This window comes from Antedon bifida, chromosome 8 (assembly GCF_963402885.1).
Source record: "Antedon bifida chromosome 8, ecAntBifi1.1, whole genome shotgun sequence".
NCBI classification, from domain to species: domain Eukaryota; kingdom Metazoa; phylum Echinodermata; class Crinoidea; order Comatulida; family Antedonidae; genus Antedon; species Antedon bifida.
Window position 1 is genome coordinate 21843591 of NC_136233.1, and position 19675 is coordinate 21863265.

Here is a 19675-nt window from a genome sequence, read left to right on the forward strand (position 1 = left end):
TGACCATTTCAGGTAGTTTTGTTGACTCTAGTCTCATTTAAAATTACATAATTGTAAGACTATACATATTTCAATTACCACAAAAAAAAACATAAAAATAACAATAAGCTGAAAAAGAGATACATGATAAATGCCATGAAAGCTTATTACAATGTTTTGCCCTATGCTTTTAATTTTCTGAGCATAGAGATATCTCTATGTTCATAAGTAAGTACAGTTCTAACTAAATTAAGATTCCTGTAGGCCCTCAGTGTGATATTTATTAGAGGTATGGATTTTCAGATTATGATCTTTCAAAATAATCGTAATAATTAAATTTATTAGACAGATATATATATAGTATTACTAGTAGGCCTAATGCTATTCCTAGATATATTGTCCCCTTGAAAAACTAATTTTTAAATTTTTTTGTTCAATATATTATTAATGTTACATAATGCTGAATCGAAAAAAACAATTGTTTACCGGAACAACTTTATCTTTAACAAAATAGTCAAATTGACTAGAATTCAATGGGTTTTTGGTTGAATTTTATTTTTTATTAAATCGTTTGTTTTTTATAAGTGAAAACATCATTTTTAAAGTGTTTTTCTTTTACGAAAGTGATTAACTTGATTAAACTGCAAAATGGTCTATTCAAATTCTTTTTCATTAATCTTCATTTTTCATGTGTTTGGGGGACAATACATCTTTAAGCTTTAAGTACAAAAATGATCGAATCGAAAAAAGATACAAGATGTAGGGGTGTATGTCACGTGACTTTTGAGATTCAAGGAGTTGAATGTCGTAAACGCTGCACATTTGTGTAGGCTGCCATGTTATGGCTCGATCAAATTATACTGATACGTGAGTAAGAAATTATCAATATAAATTTTATTCAAATTTGTAATAACAATTTGCTTAATAATTTTACAATTTAAACATTTATTTGTTTCATAAAAATTGAAGATAAATATATATTTATAAAATATATTTATTTATAGTTTGAAAGACTTGGAAGGTCAGGTTATGGCGAGCTAGAAATTGAGAAAAAAACACGCGAGGAGAGTTAGCGAGAGACCTGATGATGGCTAGAAGCGTTAAGAAGTAGACGTTCTATATTGTAATTTTACTGTTTCTTAATCTATACAAATGTTTAAATAGGATCCAAGCGCTATAGGTAATATCGTCGATGAGATTGTGATTAATAAAAAGCTTTTGGCTAGCCTAGGCCTACTAGCTAGGGCCTAGGCTAGTCCTACAAAAAAAAAATTTTGTCTGTGCGGGAAGCTATCGTATCGTATCGGTATCATCTTTTTGGGGTTCCTGTAGTAATGGCGAGACTCTAGGGCCTAGGCCTAGATATTTAACAAGCCTTAATTTTAAGCATTTGGTATACCCAATAATGTATATTTGTGTGATATTACTAAATACTAGTCTTAGTTAATTAGAAGTATTGACTCTTTATTATAATTAAATGGCAAAATAGAATATTTTTTATTTAATTTAATATTAATAAAATAAACATTTTTGAAAAAGTTTGTAATATGAAGTCTGTGTAGTCGACAGGCCTATTCATGTATTCACCATAATTGATGATGATGGGATACAATGTGCTATAATATTAATAATAAGATGTTGTAAATAACTAATTTACTTTTTATTTGATTTAATAAATTAAAATAAATATATAATATTATAATAACTTGTTTTTACCATTGCAGTATTTTTTCTAGAAAACTAACTTAAAAGTGTTAATAATGGTAAGTAAAATTAAACTTAACTAATATTATGAGCTTTAAATAGAAAGGAAGTTAGTTAATTGTTGTGAGGTGGTTTCCCGAATGATCGTAAAATCAAAACGGTACTGACAGAACGGTATGACCAACTAGCGTTCTTGTCACTCACAGAAGTACTGATGTACTGTAGCAGCCTATCTGTACGGCGACTAAAGAATGTAACCCGACAGACATGACTAACCACGACTTTTAGTTGAAAGAAGATGGAAACATTTTGTTATGAAGAGTTTTACTGTCAAAATATGTACAATATGTAAATAATGTAATTATATCTTATTTTGCAGGCTTCCAACGGCAGAGGAGATGCTACCCTCCTAGATGCTACACTGCTCATGAAGACTAAACAAGAAATGTAAATAGCCTACACCGATACAGTAGAACCCCTATTAAGGGGACACCTTTGGGACCCACCAAAGTGTCCCCTCAATAGGGGTTCGGTTAACTGTGGTCTTAAAACATATACAGTATTTCCCATCATTCTTTTCATGTTAATGTGTCCCATTAATAAAGGTGGTCCCTGATTAATTCTGTCCATTTAATTTTAAATGAAATATACGTTAATATAATATATAAATTAATTTGTTTTTCGTGTATAGTTTTTTTTTTCCAAATCCTCGTGCAAAAAAGAAAAAAAAGATACAAGATATATATTTATTGTCACTTTTGGAAATTCAGAAGTAAAATTCTTTTTCCTGATGCTAAAATTATATAAAAAGTGGTAAAAACTCAAAAAAGTTCGAATATTAAGAATAACTTTGGAATAATCGATTGCTGAAGTGCGGCAAAATAAATGTTTTGATGTTTGTTTGTGTTTATGTAGACATTTAACTGGTGATGACACTAGTGATTCATATCCAGTGTATGGCAGAGAGGTTCACATTGTATCAAGTGACAGCTCGTCTATTGATGTGAACACTCCAGGCAGTAGTAAGGTAAGTCATATCAATTCGTCTTGGAATTAAACAATTTGCTAAAACGACTCAGAAATTTGCTTATAATGGTCACTGATAACAAATTAAACCTTTTTTTGGTTTGATTGGTGTATGAGGCTCAAATTGGGTGGTTTTGATTTGCATTGACCTTGAAATGTCAGGTCAGGTCAATTAATATGTCGTAGAACCAACCAAAGCTGTGTCAAGCTAAGGTGTGAGAAAACACGTTCTACCTTCCCAGCATGCACACAATGAATTAACACAACTTCAGAAATCTTGTAATTACTGTGCTGTCTATTTATTCCTTGGCTGTTTTGTTATAATAATTTTTAAAATACAACGTGACAAATAAAGAGCTGGCCATGAGTTGAGTATATTATTTTAACATGTTATTTGGTAATTTTTTTAAAGGTGAAAATAACTCCTGTAGTGAACTATGATTGGGAACACAAATATTACATAGGAAACCTCATAGCAGTCAGTAGTAATTATGTAGCTTATGTACTCAAAAGTAAGTAAAACTATAATGTGACCCAAAAAATGTGGTGTGCCCATATATGGACATGATGATGTTATATCACTACCATATTTGAGCATATCACTACCATATATGGGCACATCACACTTTTTGTGTCAAACTAGTGTAGACAGAGCTTAAAGCCTCGTCTCCACTATCATATTTTATATGACAAAAAAATGTGATGTGCCCATATATGGACATGATGATGTCATATCACTACCATATTTGAGCATATCACTACCATATTTGGGCGTCTCAAAACATAGCCACAAAATCTTTACAGGTTCAAACCGTATGAATGTATTATATCATGACATATATTTCCTGTCTTTTTCAGTTAGCTCTGGTTATGGTGTTCGCATTTTAAATCGCAAGACATCAACTCGTTCTCTGATCAAAGGATTTGTTGACGTCGTGTCTGACCTGGCGTTTGCGCACACAAACTCCAACATATTAGCATGTATTGACAAGTTGGGAAATGTAACTGTGTATGAGCTACAGGAAGTTAATGATAAGATACAGTATCCTTTGAAATCATTTCTAGTATATATATTTTGATATTAAATGGAAAAATAATTTATTGACAATTCTGAGGGTATCAGTGGGTGGATCTCAAAAAATACAAATAAGCACTGAATAAATGACAATGCTGTGGGTATCAGTCGCTGGATCTCAATGGAGATACAAAATAAAATAAGCACAGAAAAAATGACAATGCTGTGGGTATCAGTCGCTGGATCTCAATGGAGATTCAAATAAAATAAGCACAGAAAAAATGACAATGCTGTGGGTATCAGTCGCTGGATCTCAATGGAGATTCAAATAAAATAAGCAAAAAGCTAAATCAAAACGATAAAGTAAAACATTCTAACATTACTCTAATAAATAAAACTAAACATTTTATAATACTATTGTTATAAATAGTCCATTATTTTATACTATGATAAACTTAACTGAAATCTCAGACATGAACTTAAAGTAAATATAACGCAAGCCGGCAGTAACGTTAGCAGTGAGTTCCACCGGGTCGTCTGGTGCCTGTGTATTCCAGATACGCCAAGCGAAACTGGCTCAACGATTTCAACAGATGAGGGCGGTAGAATCCTGGCTCTTACTCATGATAACGTTGTAAGTACCGAACAACAACAAAGTTTAAACATGGACATACTCTGATCAGTACATATTATATTATGTTGAGTAACTTATACTTTCTACGCAATTGACCAATCACAGTTTGGATATTAAACCCATCATGTGTTATGATTGGTCAAACCGGTCTTAAGCTAAGATTGAATATGTATATAATTATAATATTTTGCATTTTGTCCTTGCAGGCAGAAGTGTGGGATATTGATGTTATTGCGGACAAGTATGGCAGTGACCCAACACCAGTGTACGATGTTACAGAAGGGGTGATAACAGTACGAGATGGACACACATTGGTAAAACATCATTATAAAGCTTTGTCTACACTATTTTTGTCAAAAAAAGGGTGATGTGCCCAAATATGGTTGTGATGTGCCCAAATATGGTTGTGATATGCCCAAATATGGTTGTGATATGCCCAAATATGGTTGTGATATGCCCAAATATGGTTGTGATATGGTAGTGATATGCCCAAATATGGTAGTGATATGACATCATCATGTCCATATATGGACTCATTACATTTTTTTGTCACAAAGTTTGATATTGTAGACAGAGCTTAATAGTATTTACTATTATTACAAAAAATATATTATTAATTAATAATTAGTAGTAATATTACAAAATTTATTTAGCTCAAAATAATGTTATAGTATAAAACATGCATATTTTTATTTTAAGTGAAATAATTATTTATTTTTCTTTGTAGCCAATTACTGATGTAGCAGTAGCACCTGATGCATCTGTGTTAGCAACCGCTAGTGTGGACGGCAGTGTCAAATTTTGGCAGATATACTGGGAGGGTACTGATCCTCCCAGACGGTTACACCAGTGGGTACCTCACGGTGGAAAACCCATCTCAACTATTCTATTCTGTGACAATCATAAGTTCCAAGATCCTAAGTACGTTGACACTAGTTTTATTTTAAAGCTTTTGATTTGCTATGACCTACCTACCTAGGTATTATGTTTCGTTAGTTGTCTCAACCTATAAACCACCAAAACAATGTCTAAGTAGCGTGTCCCAAATTTACGCATGCGCGCAATTGTGGCTTGGTGGTTATGATGCTTGGCTACCACTCCAAGGATCCTGGGTTCAAGTCCCGTCACATGTCAGGATTTTTTCTCAGGACAAAATTACAACTCCACTCCCAAAGACTTGTAATAAGACTTTGTTTATGTAGAGCATCTTGTGTATATGTTTGTCTTGTGAACCTCTGAGGGTCTCTAATGATCAGCAATTGCTGGATGGATCACCCTCATTAAATATGGTCCAAAAAAAAAAATATGAATTGACAATAGCTAGCTTGTTTGTAGATCGTCAGTCATCGCAAATTGAAAGCTAAGTGTTCAAGGCAGAAATTATGTATTAAATGATTACATTTTTGTATGTTTTAATGTTTTTTTTAATTTCCATAAAAAATAAATTAGAATATTCAAATGGTTAATAACATGTTTAAAAACATTCAGCTAAAAATTCATGGAGGTAACAAAATATCACCCGTCATAATTGATATTCTAAATATCTTAAAATTAATGGACGTTTGTACATTTGTTCTGTAGCTATAAATATTTTTAATTTGTTGTTTTCATCTAGTGTTCATTTCTGGCGATTTCTGATAACTGGCGCCAACCAAAACAGCGAGTTAAAAATGTGGTGTACAGTCACTTGGACGTGTTTACAAACAGTTATGTTCTCCAGCCCGACACCGCAACCGTACCCTAGCCTGAAAGCAAAACTAGACCTAACAGCGTCGTATATCGTTATGTCTGATATTAAACGAAAGGTAAGCAGATTCGTAAAATGTAAGAATGTGTGAAAGCCAACTGACCAAGTCTCCTGGGAGATCTCAGATATTTTGAGTCCTTTTCTTCCCTCCCATTAATATGCCATTTCTCGTGATTGTTTTTTTAATATGGAAAAATATATTATTTAGATTCTAAAAAGGTAAAAAATGCATTCCCCAACATATTTTCCATTCTTCCCTCATCTGAATAGCAGCTGGCATTCCCATACTAAGGATGCCAATGCCTTAAGCTCTGTCTACACTATCAAACTTTATGTGTCATAAAATGTTCATAATCATATATGGATACGATGATGTCATAACACTACCATATTTGGGCACATCACACTTTTTTTTTTAGAATAGCATCCGATTTAGTTTTATACATTTAATTTATAGTGCCCTATCTTTTTTGGGTGTGTTTTAAAAAATTGGTACCTCTGTACAATCCTGCCTGTAATATTACCATATCTTCTATATTTTGATTAGGTATTATATATTCTGCAAGTTCATCAAAATGATGAGAAAGGAACGGCTCACATCAGTTCTGTGTCCGAGTTCCTACTCACTCAACCCATGCTTAGTTTTTATGTAGTGGACGCCAGCAAGAAAAAACTCAAACATACGGCTGAGTACGACAACAATGAGGAAACATATTTATCAGGTATATTGTTTATTTAAGCTCTGTCCACACTATCTAACTTTATGTGACAAAAAAGTGTGATGTGCCCTTATATGGACATGATGATGTCATATCACTACCATATTTGGGCATATCACTACCATATTTGGGCACATCACACTAGTTTGTTTGTAGATAGAGCTTTATAAAGCGTATTGCGTTATTAAATCTCAATGCATTTTAAAGTAAAATCACAAATAAATTACAAAGAACATTAAAATACAATATCACAGTAAAATTGACGAAAACATAAACAAACATTTAAATTATTTTTGGAAATTTAGCACAATTATTACAGTAAAAACCTCTATTGAAGGAACACATTTGGGATCAACAAAGTGTCACTTAATAGGGGTGTCCCTTCAAAAGAGGGTACAAACATACTGTACACTAGATACATACAACAAAACCTCGATTTCAATAATTTTATAAAAAATCTTTGATATGAACATACAGGATTTACACCCAGAATCTGTGGTTTCGAAGACCGGTACATATTAATATAAGGTAAAAAATCTTATGTATGGTTTTTTTTTTGGTAGGAGAAATGGAAAGCGTGATTGGTACAGTTGTCAAAATGTATTGTGTTCACACTAAGTAAGTCATTTAAATTTTAGCATATATTTTTTTCTCAACATAATCAGGTCATTATTATTATTATTTTTACCAGACCTACCAAGCAAATAACCGGAATTTTAACTCATGGCCTGAATTTAATTTGACTGACCATCAATTTTACTGGTTTGTTTTTCTTAGCAGACCTGTACTAAAACGAATGCTTGTATTATAATCCCTGTCTGTAAGTCATTTTAAAGAAATTGAGGGTGGGGGAGGGTGCGATGTTATTGAGCCTTGCATAGCCTCTTGAACCACTAATATGTCAGATACCTAATACATTTTTAGGTGTAGTACTATACTCGTTGCAAAAATATTGTGCTTAAAATTTAATTGAATTTTTTTTTTTTTTTTTAAGATCTTTGCAAGAATTTCAAATTCGGTTCCAACCACAGTCGTCAGTAGAGCAGTCTGTGTGTGAATCTATAAGCTCGTTGTCGCAAGATGATACTGGTGAGTTTGTCAACTTTCAATTTTAATGATTAAAAAAATGATTAAAATATTTACATAGTAGTGAGGCTGTGTTCACACTGAGCACGGATTCTGGTCTGATGCCCGGAAAAAACATCGGTGTAGTTCTTTTTTTCTAATGCTCTGTCTACACTATCAAACTAGTTACACAAAAAAAATGTGATGTGCCCAAATATGGTAGTAATATGCCCAAATATGATAGTGATATGACATCATGTCCATAAAGTTTGATAGTGTAGACACAGCTTTAGAAATGTGTTAATGTTGCAGAGCCCAAAAAAATGGATCATGGCCCAGAGTTTTCTCTAGCACCAAATCAAATCCTGGCTCTGTGTGGACGTACCTTAAGTTTGAATAAATTGATTACATTAAATTTTCATTGACAGCTCTACATGATGGCTTGTCTGACATGAGCTTCTTAGACCAGTCAATTGATGCCGATACCTCACAAGGAGAACAAGAATCAACTGCCAATCAGCACGCGACGCCTTCAAATTCTACCACTGCATCTTTTACGTCGGAGTCTGCCCGTTCTGGTGGCCAACCAGTCTTAATGACACCACAGGATTTCATGAAGGGTGCTCGACATTCTGCCACTGGTGACAGTGTCTCCAGCACCAGCAGCTTTACACAAGTAACAGCCATCAACAGCTCCATCGATGACCTTTTAAGCTCCAGGACATCCTCCGACACAACAAGAATCATGACGCCGGAGAGTTCCCATACAATGACTCCTTCGTCTCTACAACCAACACCAGAATCTGCTTCTCTGTTGACGCCATCTTCGTTGCCACTGCCTGTATCACCAGTTGACTACGATGGCACACCAGTGAGCTCAAGATCGGGCGTCGGAAGTAAATCAAGACTTCTTGAAAAGAGGTTGTCAGATTCAAGTGCTGAAGTGGCTACGATACTTGGTCAGGACATTGCGTCGGAGGTCGATATAAACAATGAAACAACACCAGTTGTAGATGGACAGTTGAAAGATGAAAGTGACACTGCTGATTTTGCGGAGCCCGAGGAGGAGAAGATGGAAGTACCAGATGCTGAAGAGAAACCAGCTGTTGAGCTGTAAGTATAAGACATCGATTCTGAGTATGTGTTGCTTTCACTTGAGTGCTTGGTGATATTGTAATGTGGTCATAATCATGTTGTTGTAACCTCTTGGAATGTATAGATCCTCTAAAATTACAGTTAAAAATAAATTAATTTTAGGGCCCAACCCAGCATTTATAAACTGTAAACACTCTGGAATCAAGGTCTGAAATGTTGATACTACTTTTTCAAAAAAAAAAATTTTTTTTTAGAAAACATTGTTAACCCAACCCATGTGGGATTTCCAATTTTTTTACCTTTTATGATTCGACGCCAGAATTTAAGCATGAATATAGCTCTGTCTACATTATCAAACTAGTTTGAATAAAAAGTGTAATGTGCCCAAATATGGTAGTGATATGCATAAATATGGTAGTGATATGACATCATCATGTCCATATGTGTGCCCATCACATTTGTTGTCACATAAAGTTTGATAGTGTAGACAGAGCTTAATACTTATATGTATGCATCATTTTTGTGTATATTTGTTTTATGCTAGAAAATCTGAAAGTTTAGATAAGTTTCCGCAAGATGATTTTGAATCAACGATGGATGAGGGACAGGACTCTAGCACTATGCATGTGAATGACCATGAGGGAAATGAAACCAGGTAATAATCAACAAGCCCATGAGCTTATTTGTGAAACCTTTAAGCTCTGTCCACACTATCAAACTACTTTGACAAAACAAGTGTGATTTAACCATATACAGGATCAAACTGCTTTGACAAAACAAATGTGAAGTAACCATATATGGTAGTGATATGCCCAAATATGGTAGACTACTAGTGATATGACATCATTTTCATATATCGCGCACAACACATTTTTATGTCACATAAAGTTTGATAGTGTAGATTTGCTTATAATGTTCAGTATAACTGTAAATTACTGAATGCTTTATTTTGGCCAACCCATGATAAATTGTTATTTGTAATGTTAATTATTAATACAATAGTTTAGGGCCATTTTAAATTTACTGCAGTAACTATTTTATGCAATTATTTAGCAAACTTTTTTTAGTTAATCATACACACTGTTTATTGCAGTGACTGACTCATCAACAGAAAGCAAATTTAGTTACTGCAGTAACTGCAGTAGAATTGTAAAGTTAGAATTGTAATAAACTAAGCTTTCTTTTTGTACAGTTCTGATGCTGATGTATCGTCGTCAAGTAAGGATCAGTCCTTATTAGGGCGTCTTAAAAAAGAGAAGCGCAAACATGCCTCCCCGAAAGTTTTGGTTAGAAGGTCGCTACAGGTGCTCGACAATCCTATTGTGGATCTAAGCAGCGTGAGTTACTTTGTTTCTCATATCTTTTTCATTTTTTTTTTATATAATTTTTTCATAATTGCAAACATTTTCGGTAACAATATACATGAACTTGTAGGATTATTTAATTGCGGGAAGTAAACAAAAGTCTCAAACACAGAAGCTGTCACATTTTTCAGCATTCGGTTTATTCAAAACTGCAAAGTTTTATCATAGAAAATTTGGCTTTCATTAAAATTTAATGAAAACATATAATAATATTTTACGAGGTTTTTAGTTGATTTTTATTTTTTGCGTTTATTTTACAATATGTGGATCGACATTGGTTATCTCATCACCGTATTTACAGTGGAAACATCTCTTTTCCTCAGATCACGGATGGATTAAAAGAAATAACAGAGAGATTAGATAAACAACAAGAGGAGATGAGTCAACTGAGGAAGGAGATGAACAGAAATCAACTATCTAATAGCATCAACCAATCTTTAAAATCTAGAATAGATAAATTAGAAAAAGGACTAAGTTCAAAGGTTGAGAATTTGTTTACCAAACATGCCGAGTCAGAACGTATCCTTTCTTTTCTGTTTGCTTTGTACAGTCAGTTGAAAGTTCAAATTCCGCACTGTGAACATGTTAAAACAATCAAATGTTGGCTAGGCCTAACTGTTGTCTACACTTGACGATGTATCATGGGGTGTAATCTACTTAAGTAGTGGCCCAGGTGCTAAGCCTAGGATGATTTAATTAAATATCAGGCTGCCTACTTATTTCCTAGAATCATAACACAATGTTTAATTGTATATTTTAGTGGCTCGTCTTCCAATCCCAAAATGCCATTTTCAAAATGGCCTACTGTAGCACTATATGGGCGCCAGTTAGGTTGGTTATGAATATAATACATAGGCAGTTAGTCTGACCGTATGGAATTAGGATTTAGTAACTTTGAATGTGTGTATTAAAAAAATAAAGAAATATATTAATACTAAAAGAATTACAATGGCGCTGAAATCAAGTATAGTATTGATGGTTTTAAAAAAAAAATAAATCTATTTTGATGGTTAAATTCTTAATAAGGTCAAAGGTCAGAGATCAAAGTTAGCGCAGCAAGAGGACAAACAAAAACAGGATAAATTAATGGACAATATTTCACATACATTACGGCAATCTGTAACGACAAAGTTGGATAAGACGGTAAAGACGGAAATACAGCAACATGTAATGCCACGTAAGTCAATAAAAAGTAGTGGCGCTGTAGCTTGGTGGTTAACATGCTTGCCTTCCAATCCCAAGGTCCAGGGTTCAATCCTGACTTAGTGCCAGGGTTCAATCCCGACCTAATGCCAGGGTTGTAACTCATGACTTTCATACTCCACTCCCTAAGCCTCAAACGAGACTTAGTTTATAAGCACGATAAATTATGAAATAGTTTATTCATCCTGTAATTGGCAAGTTGCTCGCTGTTGGATGCGTATAAAATATTTTTAAAAAAACATACAAAAATAACATGAAAAATATTGTCCTAACGTTATTGGAATAATCATTTTTCAAACTTGTAAATGATATTTGAGATACTTATGATTTACTTTTTAGAAATTGAGAAAATGGTTCAGCCACTCGGTGACCGATTACATGAAACGGTCAGTCAAAAAATTACGGCCACTAATGACATCATGAAAGAGAATATATCTAAACTGGTCAAGTCACGGGTAAGTAAAGAATATAAATAAATTGGTCAGTAGTGCAAATCTAAAGTATCAAAAAGAATATGATTAACTGGAGAGTGTGCAAATAAATTGTTTTTAAAACGCATTTTTTTTTATTGTTAAATTTTTGACCTTACAGTCAACGACGGAAGCCATGGGTCAGGCAGCCGCTAATACGTTATCAAACACGATACAATCAACATATCGGGATGCTTTCCACTCGTCCATTCTACCGGCGTTTGAACGTAGTTGTCAGAACATGTTGTCGCAAGTCAACGCAGCTTTTGAATCGGGAACCCGAGAATGTAAGTTCTTATATATAATGCTTAAATCTCAATGCACTGTACAGTAAAAATCGTAAAAAAGTATTAAACTAATTTGCAGTTGAAAAAGTTAAAAGGTTTTTAAAAAGTGCAAAAATAATAAACTGTATTTGGTCATCCCTGGTTCCAATCATAAGTCCATCCATCACAATAGTAAGATTAATTTTTCTGTATTAAAAGATTCTTGTTTCAAGATTTGTTACTTACCGCGCAATCGTTTAAAATGCTACTTTTTACGATAGGAATTAACCTTCATCATTACGCAATTTATTATTTAGTAAAAAGCTTTAACCGATGTATTTCTACTTATTACATCGTAATTATATAACATAATTTATCTTTATTAACTAAGAGTTACTTATACTAAACGCTGACCTTACCGAAATAATTGATGGTTTTAAGTGTTTTAATCTGTCATAGCGTACTGTTAATTTTATCGTCATGGCATTTGTGGATTTTATTGTCCGCGAGTAATGCACAAGTGCTTTTAATGCGGTTATTAATCTATTACTGCAGTAAATTGTTCACAATTGTTTGAAATTGTAAGAAATGATACCTTGGAATATATATAGTCTGATTATTGCAACATTATCATTCGTTCATTAAAGCTCTGTCTACACTATCAAACTAGTTTGACAAAAAAAGTGTGATGTGCTCAAATATGGTAGTGATATGCCCAAATATGGTAATGATATGACATCATCATGTCCATATATGGGCACATCACATTTTTTTGTCACATAAAGTTTGATAGTGTAAACAGAGCTTAAGAAAAACCATGACAAATATTCTACTGCAGTTCCTGCAGTAACTACAGTACTTTTTTTCTTGCAATGATATGATTTTAGTTTGTTTCAGTAGAAGTATATGAAGCAGTCATTGTAATAAACAGTGTTATAAAATAACATTGCTAAATAACATGTAATTACTGCAGTAACTGCAAGATGTAATTACTGCAGTAACTGCAGTAGAATTTTGACAATGTCCCTTTAACATGGCAGGTACATTTAGTTCACTGAAATTGTTGGCCAAGTGGGCCAGTAACTAGTCCAGTTAAATGGGAACAGTGAATACGTTTTTTAATTGGAAACTGGTGGGTTTTTTTTTCCTTTTCGTAATCAAATTATATACAGTTATTATACTGTTGAATATAATTAAGTTTGTATACATTTTTTTCTGTTAATTTTTTTAATGTAGTATGTAATTATAATTTTATAGTTATTGGACATCACGTTCACAATTTTTTTTAAATTAAATATTCCAATAATCTTGTGAAATATATTTTTGATGAATATATTACTTCTTCTAAGAATATAGTTGTATATTAATATTTCTGGGAGGAAAAGTCGAGTGCAGTTTTCTCTTGAAACCGGTTTTACGACCAAGATTTACTGGAATAAATTGCTTTAAATAAAAAAAATTACACTTTAGTACAACTAGTAGTGGTAGGATAGGTCTAGATATTAAAAGCATTACACATATTTTCTCAACTGTATTCATATTAAAGTACAATATATTGTATTAGGATTAGAATATTAAAGTTAGGTAGCTCACTTATTTATCAGAAATGTTCGACAAATTTAAGTTCATCCAGTTTTATAATTGTAAAAACGTCATCTACAATTTTATATTTATACTTAAGCATCAAGGTCTATAACTACCCTGGACAAACTAGCCTGTTAATCTATTTTGTGCACCTGCCAACCACTAGCATGCTGTAGGTGTGTTTTAGATTAGATGTTTGGGACTTTTTTTTATTTTTAATGGAAAAACACACTCATAATTGAGTAAAAAAAATATTGAAAGCAAAATTAAATAAAATATGATTTTGTTATTACAGATCTGCAACATGTGGATTCGCAACTTCAAAAGTTACGTCAAAAACATGTTGATGCCCGCGATCCGATCGTAGCTGAGATGAAGTCAATGGTTGCCAGTTTTAAGGAAACTTCCGCTAAGTTGCATGAAGATACTAAAACGTTAATCCACCAGGATATGGGCGTGAAATTGGAAGAGGTCGTCGGAAGGTTGGTAGTTTTATTTGAACTTGTTTAGTACGAATATGAATTCATGGAGATATGCCCATTCCAAGATCAATTTGTATATAACAGCGATATAGGGTATTATTACATATACTTTATTATTTCTTATACATTATACTTTATAATTTTTTATACATTACATATACTTTTAAATTTCTGCATAAGATTACGAAAATGACTTGAAGCAACTTTACCTTTTTAATATAAAAATAATGAAACTAATGATAAAACTAACCATTACTGAATGATATATTTTCCAAAATAATTTTAAATAAAGTGCATGTGGCACTTTGATGTTATATAACAGCATAATATTTGATATATGCCTGTGGCATATAGTAATTATCATTCTGGTAATGGTATATCAAACTCAATTATCAAAACAATGTACGTCTAGCAAAGCATATAATATAATATTGATTATCTATTAATAAATATAGTTCTCGAGTTCCTTTTACTATTTTATTCATTGTTTCGTGATGGCCGGCAAAAATGATGTCGATATGTTTAGAAAAATTTTGAAATAAACGCTTGAGGAGATTTCTGAATCGCAGTCTTAACTTCCTTTAGATGAGAATTTTATTTATATTTTTTAAATCCAAATAATGATGTAAAAATAATTTCATAAAAATCTATACTTGGTTAGATCTTGTATTTTGGCAGTTTGTTTATACTTACAGTACTTACAACAATAAATATATTTAGAGAAAAATCTTTATAAAAATTGCATTTTATTCCTATAAAGCTAATTAACATATAGGCTGAATACTTGGCAGTGTAACGTGGGTGTGTGATAAATCTTTCAATTCAGAAAAAAAAAATTGTAATAAATCAGCTTTTTCCCTCAGTTTCACTGTTTATTAATTAATTTTCAATATATCACTGGCCTGTTTAGAGTCTATATGCCTACTGTACATGTATACTGTATATGTATTATATATATTATAATTATACAAATTATACCTACTGTACCTAAATTGATTGATTGTTAAACGGTATAATTTATCATCTTTAAATCATCATTATTCAAATTTATTTATATTATTCAATGTTATTCAAATTTATATTATTCAATGTTATTCAAATTATTCAAATTTATTTAAATTATTCAAATTTATTTAAATTATTCAAATTTATTTATAGCATGGAGAAAAACATTGTAACTAAACTAAAAGAAGTTGTAAAAGAAGAATTAACGATAGCGTTACAGGATCACTCGGCCACCGTGCAGGATAGCATTAGCGCCGCCATACGGTCGCAAACTCCGCTCCCGCAGGTTGACCTTCAAGCAACGCAGAGCAGGATTGCGCAACAACTCAGTCAGGGTCAAATAAATGAGGCGTTCCAGACGGTATGTATATTTTTATTTGTTTACAAATTATAAATTATTTGTTTTTAACCATTTGTAAAATCCGATATTGCTATACATATGGTTCTACGACAACAATAGTTTGTAATATAAATTAGTACAACCTTTGAAAGTGAAGGAAAAAAAAGTATTTGTATGCACGTAATAATTATAAATGATAAATTTGCAGTCAAGTCATTAAGTCGGACCATATTAATCTACTGCAGTATACAAACAAGTAACTACAGTACTTTTCTTAGAAATTTATGAGACAGTCTGCAATAACTGCAATAAACAGTGTGTAGAATTACCAAAAAATAAAATGCTTGAAAAATCATTGCTTAAAGTGTTAAAAAATGCAGTTACTGCAGTAGAATAATTTGACACGATCCCTAAATACTCCACTCTTTGAGTGAAATTAATTAAAGCTTTTTAAAAAAAAGTTTTAAACAAAAACAAATAATTTTTCAGGCTCTGAGTGCATCTGATCTTCGGTTAGTATTATTTGCCTGTAAGTCATTCAGTCCAGAAGATTTATTCGGTCAAACTCCTTGTCCGGTTGACCAGCCGGTCATCTTATCCTTACTCCAACAGCTGTCACAAGAACTCGATACCAACACGGACATTAAATATAGGTATGTTATTTTTAACTTATTTTTTGGGGGGAGATTTCATCCATATTATCTATGTACTGTTTATGCCAATTTTACATAATTTTGTCGGCTATCCTTTTGTTGTTTATATATATGTTTATATCAATTTTATTGATATGCGCCACACTTCCATATTATCTGTGTAGTTTTTATGTTTACATAATTTTGTCGGCTATCCTTTTGTTGTTTATGCTCGAGCTTATGCATTATTGGTTTTTAGGTTTATATCAATTTTATTGATATGCGGCACACTTTTTTCGGAATTAACAAACTTGCATTTATTATAAGGCACGCTTTTAATACGGCTTTAAAAAGCTTGTGATGTTTTTAAAGCCGTATTAAAAGCGTGCCTGTCTATATTTATGCCATCAACAATTGCGATGTTTTTAATATGAAAAACCTTTGCTAATAAAATAACATTTTTACGCAATTACAATTTAAAATAATTATACGTACTCCACACGTTCGTATATTTTGTAATGCGTTTTGTCAAGGTCGCAGCGAAAATAAAACGACAAGTAAATGAGCGTAATAAAACTACTGTGGCCTGATGGATTTTGCTTTGTTCAGTTGCAATTTAATTAAAAATGTCTTTTAACGCAATATGATGTGGGTATATACTCTGCAAGGCCATGTGGGTGTTGTTTATTACATGTCTTGTTTGTGAAATAAAAAATCAATGTATAATATCAATACAATATATTTAATACAAAAATGAATCATATTTTTATTTGAATAGTTTGATTCCATTAATGTCAGTACAGGGACATTTTTTTTTAAAATGTATAAATTTCGACCCTTTTATTTAAAAAAAAAACATAATTTGCCTTATTAAACAAGTTGAAATTATTAATTAGATTAGTTTTATTAATATTTAAAACAGTATGTTTCAATTTTAAAAACATATTTTACATTAATATGTTAACTTAATTACCTAAATGTTAATTTTTCAAATTAATATTTGTTTAAATCTGCCTTTAGGTACCTAGATGAGTGTGTTCTGGCCATTGACCCCGGCAATGACCTCACACGTGAACACCTCACGGGCGTCGTCACGGGGATGTGCCAGCGTTTAACGGAGTTTGTGGAAAAGAATCGTAGCCATCCCTTAAGAAAGTCGATTCGTAAGTTAGTGATGCAAGGTCAGGCCATCTTAAAATGAGCGTTTAAAATGGATTAAACCATTTCGCTCTTAGCTAATTGGATAACCTTTTCTCTCCCGCTAAAAACTGCTGTTTTACAAAAAAATATTTAATAACAATAATTAATACTTCTTTCTCGGTGGAATTGGATTCTCAACTTTTATATTAATTAATTCTACAAGGTTTTTATGCATATCACTGGTGGGCTATTAAGCATATGTCCATAGCAACATCCGTAGCAACATCCGTAGCTAACAACGCGTTTAAATAACAACTTGAGGTTGAACAGATTAAACTTGATTTAATGCAGATTAAATCTGCTGGAACTTAATCCATATCAATGATTCACTTTTAAAGCTACGTTTTTTTAACAGCAGAAATCAAAAAAATAGAACGAGTTACTAATAATAGATAAATTGTTGTTTATGCAGTTACGAAAAATCGATTTTCGATAATGTCTTTTTTATTGTATAATAAAAACCATTTTTGTTTATACTTCGACTTTTATCAATATTTATGGCTTTGTTAATCACCGTGGCGTGGTATCAATAATTAACCCTTAAATATATTCCTATTCTTTGAAATACATGTTTTTTAAAATGTACTTTATTACCATATTGCAGGTATTGAATGGCCATACTGCATTTTTAGATAGATAGGTAGAATTAATTGAAATTGATATAATATTGATACGAGACAAAAACGATTACCATAGCAAAAGTTGCCACAACAAATACATAACCTACAACAGTTCAAAATTAGTTAAGAAAGTTTATGTGATACATGAAAATCGTTTTTAGTTTAGTTTTCTGTATATATTTACTTTTTTTTGATAGATTTTGTATTCAAGTTTTCAAAAAAGAATAAATATTTTGAACATATATTTTTCAGTTTAATTTTTTATTTTGTTCAATTTATGTTTTTTTTTAAACATGCAATCATAAAAGATATATTTTTTTATTTTGTCGTTAAAGGTGTTAATAAAATAAAAATGAAGTAATTTTTTAACATCAAGTATGATCAATATTTTACAGTAATGTGTTGATGACCTTTTTAGACAATATAGTATTACAAGCTGGTTCTCATCAGAATACAAGCTAAATCCATTAAAAATATTTAAAGGGTTTCAAAAATTGATTGGTATAAAAACATATTGTTCACATCAGAAGACCAGCTGAATTCAGTCAAATTCAATATCTAGATTAAAAAAAGATACAATTTGTATTTACACTACATCAAAGCTAACATTAAATGTAATAGGATTAAAAACAGTATATTTAATTAACATGTAACTAATTTCAGAGTAATTGAGTATTTAAATGGAAAATGTTAAAGATGTATTGTCCCCCAAAAACATGAAAAATGAAGATTAATTAAATCAGACTTTGAATAGGTTATTTTGTAGTTTTAATAAAGTTAATCACTTCCGTAGAAAAAAAACGGAAAAAATAATGTTTTCACTTATAAAATAACATAATAAATGGTTAAATTCAACCAAAAATCCATTGGCTGGCAGCCAATTTGACAATTTTTTGCTTTAAATTCCAGTTTTCTCAGGTAAATAAATTTTTTTTTTATCCAAGTTTTGGTTGAAGTCAATAACTATTATGTGACATTAAAATGGCATATTAAAAAAAAAAAATGTTTAACAATATTTTTCAGGGGGACAATACATCTTTAATGTAGTTAATTATTGTTTTCTGTTTTTAATTAACATCATCCACCATTAACCTACATTTCTGGAATTTAATTGCGTTCCATTTTTTTAAAGATCATTGAAATGCCAGCAACAGTAGACATTATGGGGTGATTAAAAATTATTTCACCAGAGAGTTAATAAAAGAATTACATTTATTAATTAGAAACTGCTAGAAACTATGAAGTGCAACCCTTGAATTTGTCTGCAACCAAAGAATGTAGCTCATAATATTGCACTTAAGATTTAAATATTACGCAAGATGTAAGCATGCCGCAAGTAATTCGACTGACCAATCACGACGTGATAAACCAAAAATGTTACTTGTGATAGATTAACTTACTTACGTTCACACGTAATGTTGGCTGGTTGTATGTAGCTTACATGATACTAGAAAATGCTCCTTATATAAAGAATTATATCAAGATGATTCTACTGCAGTTACTCCCTAGATACAAGTGTCCCCCT

At 31.8% G+C, this 19675-nt stretch overlaps 1 protein-coding gene across 2 annotated transcripts; it reads left to right on the plus strand.

The window, feature by feature from the left end:
• Positions 1-989: 989 nt before the first annotated feature.
• On the plus strand, positions 990-18394 carry LOC144850702 (enhancer of mRNA-decapping protein 4-like). 2 transcript variants are annotated; one of them, XM_078708085.1, is made up of 24 exons: positions 990-1159; positions 1704-1742; positions 2063-2130; positions 2599-2710; positions 3122-3221; positions 3568-3751; positions 4196-4358; positions 4565-4672; positions 5086-5279; positions 5974-6163; positions 6653-6827; positions 7388-7442; positions 7819-7913; positions 8318-9002; positions 9529-9639; positions 10177-10321; positions 10672-10867; positions 11382-11525; positions 11891-12006; positions 12143-12308; positions 14167-14353; positions 15512-15719; positions 16188-16351; positions 17351-18394. In XM_078708085.1, the coding sequence occupies exons 2-24, from the start codon at positions 1740-1742 to the stop codon at positions 17529-17531; spliced, it is 3750 nt and encodes a 1249-aa protein (XP_078564211.1). In that variant the 5' UTR covers positions 990-1159; positions 1704-1739; the 3' UTR covers positions 17532-18394. The 2 variants fall into 2 exon arrangements, with proteins under 2 accessions (XP_078564211.1, XP_078564212.1); XM_078708086.1 differs by having other exon boundaries at positions 1035-1102.
• The last annotated feature ends 1281 nt before the right edge of the window (positions 18395-19675 follow it).

Bases quoted from the DNA above. Each gene is read 5' to 3' on its own strand.
- LOC144850702 (XM_078708085.1), top strand. The intron at 7,914-8,317 runs GTGAGTTTGTCA...TTTCATTGACAG, and splicing joins GTTGTCGCAAGATGATACTG to CTCTACATGATGGCTTGTCT. The intron at 10,322-10,671 runs GTGAGTTACTTT...TCTTTTCCTCAG, and splicing joins CTATTGTGGATCTAAGCAGC to ATCACGGATGGATTAAAAGA.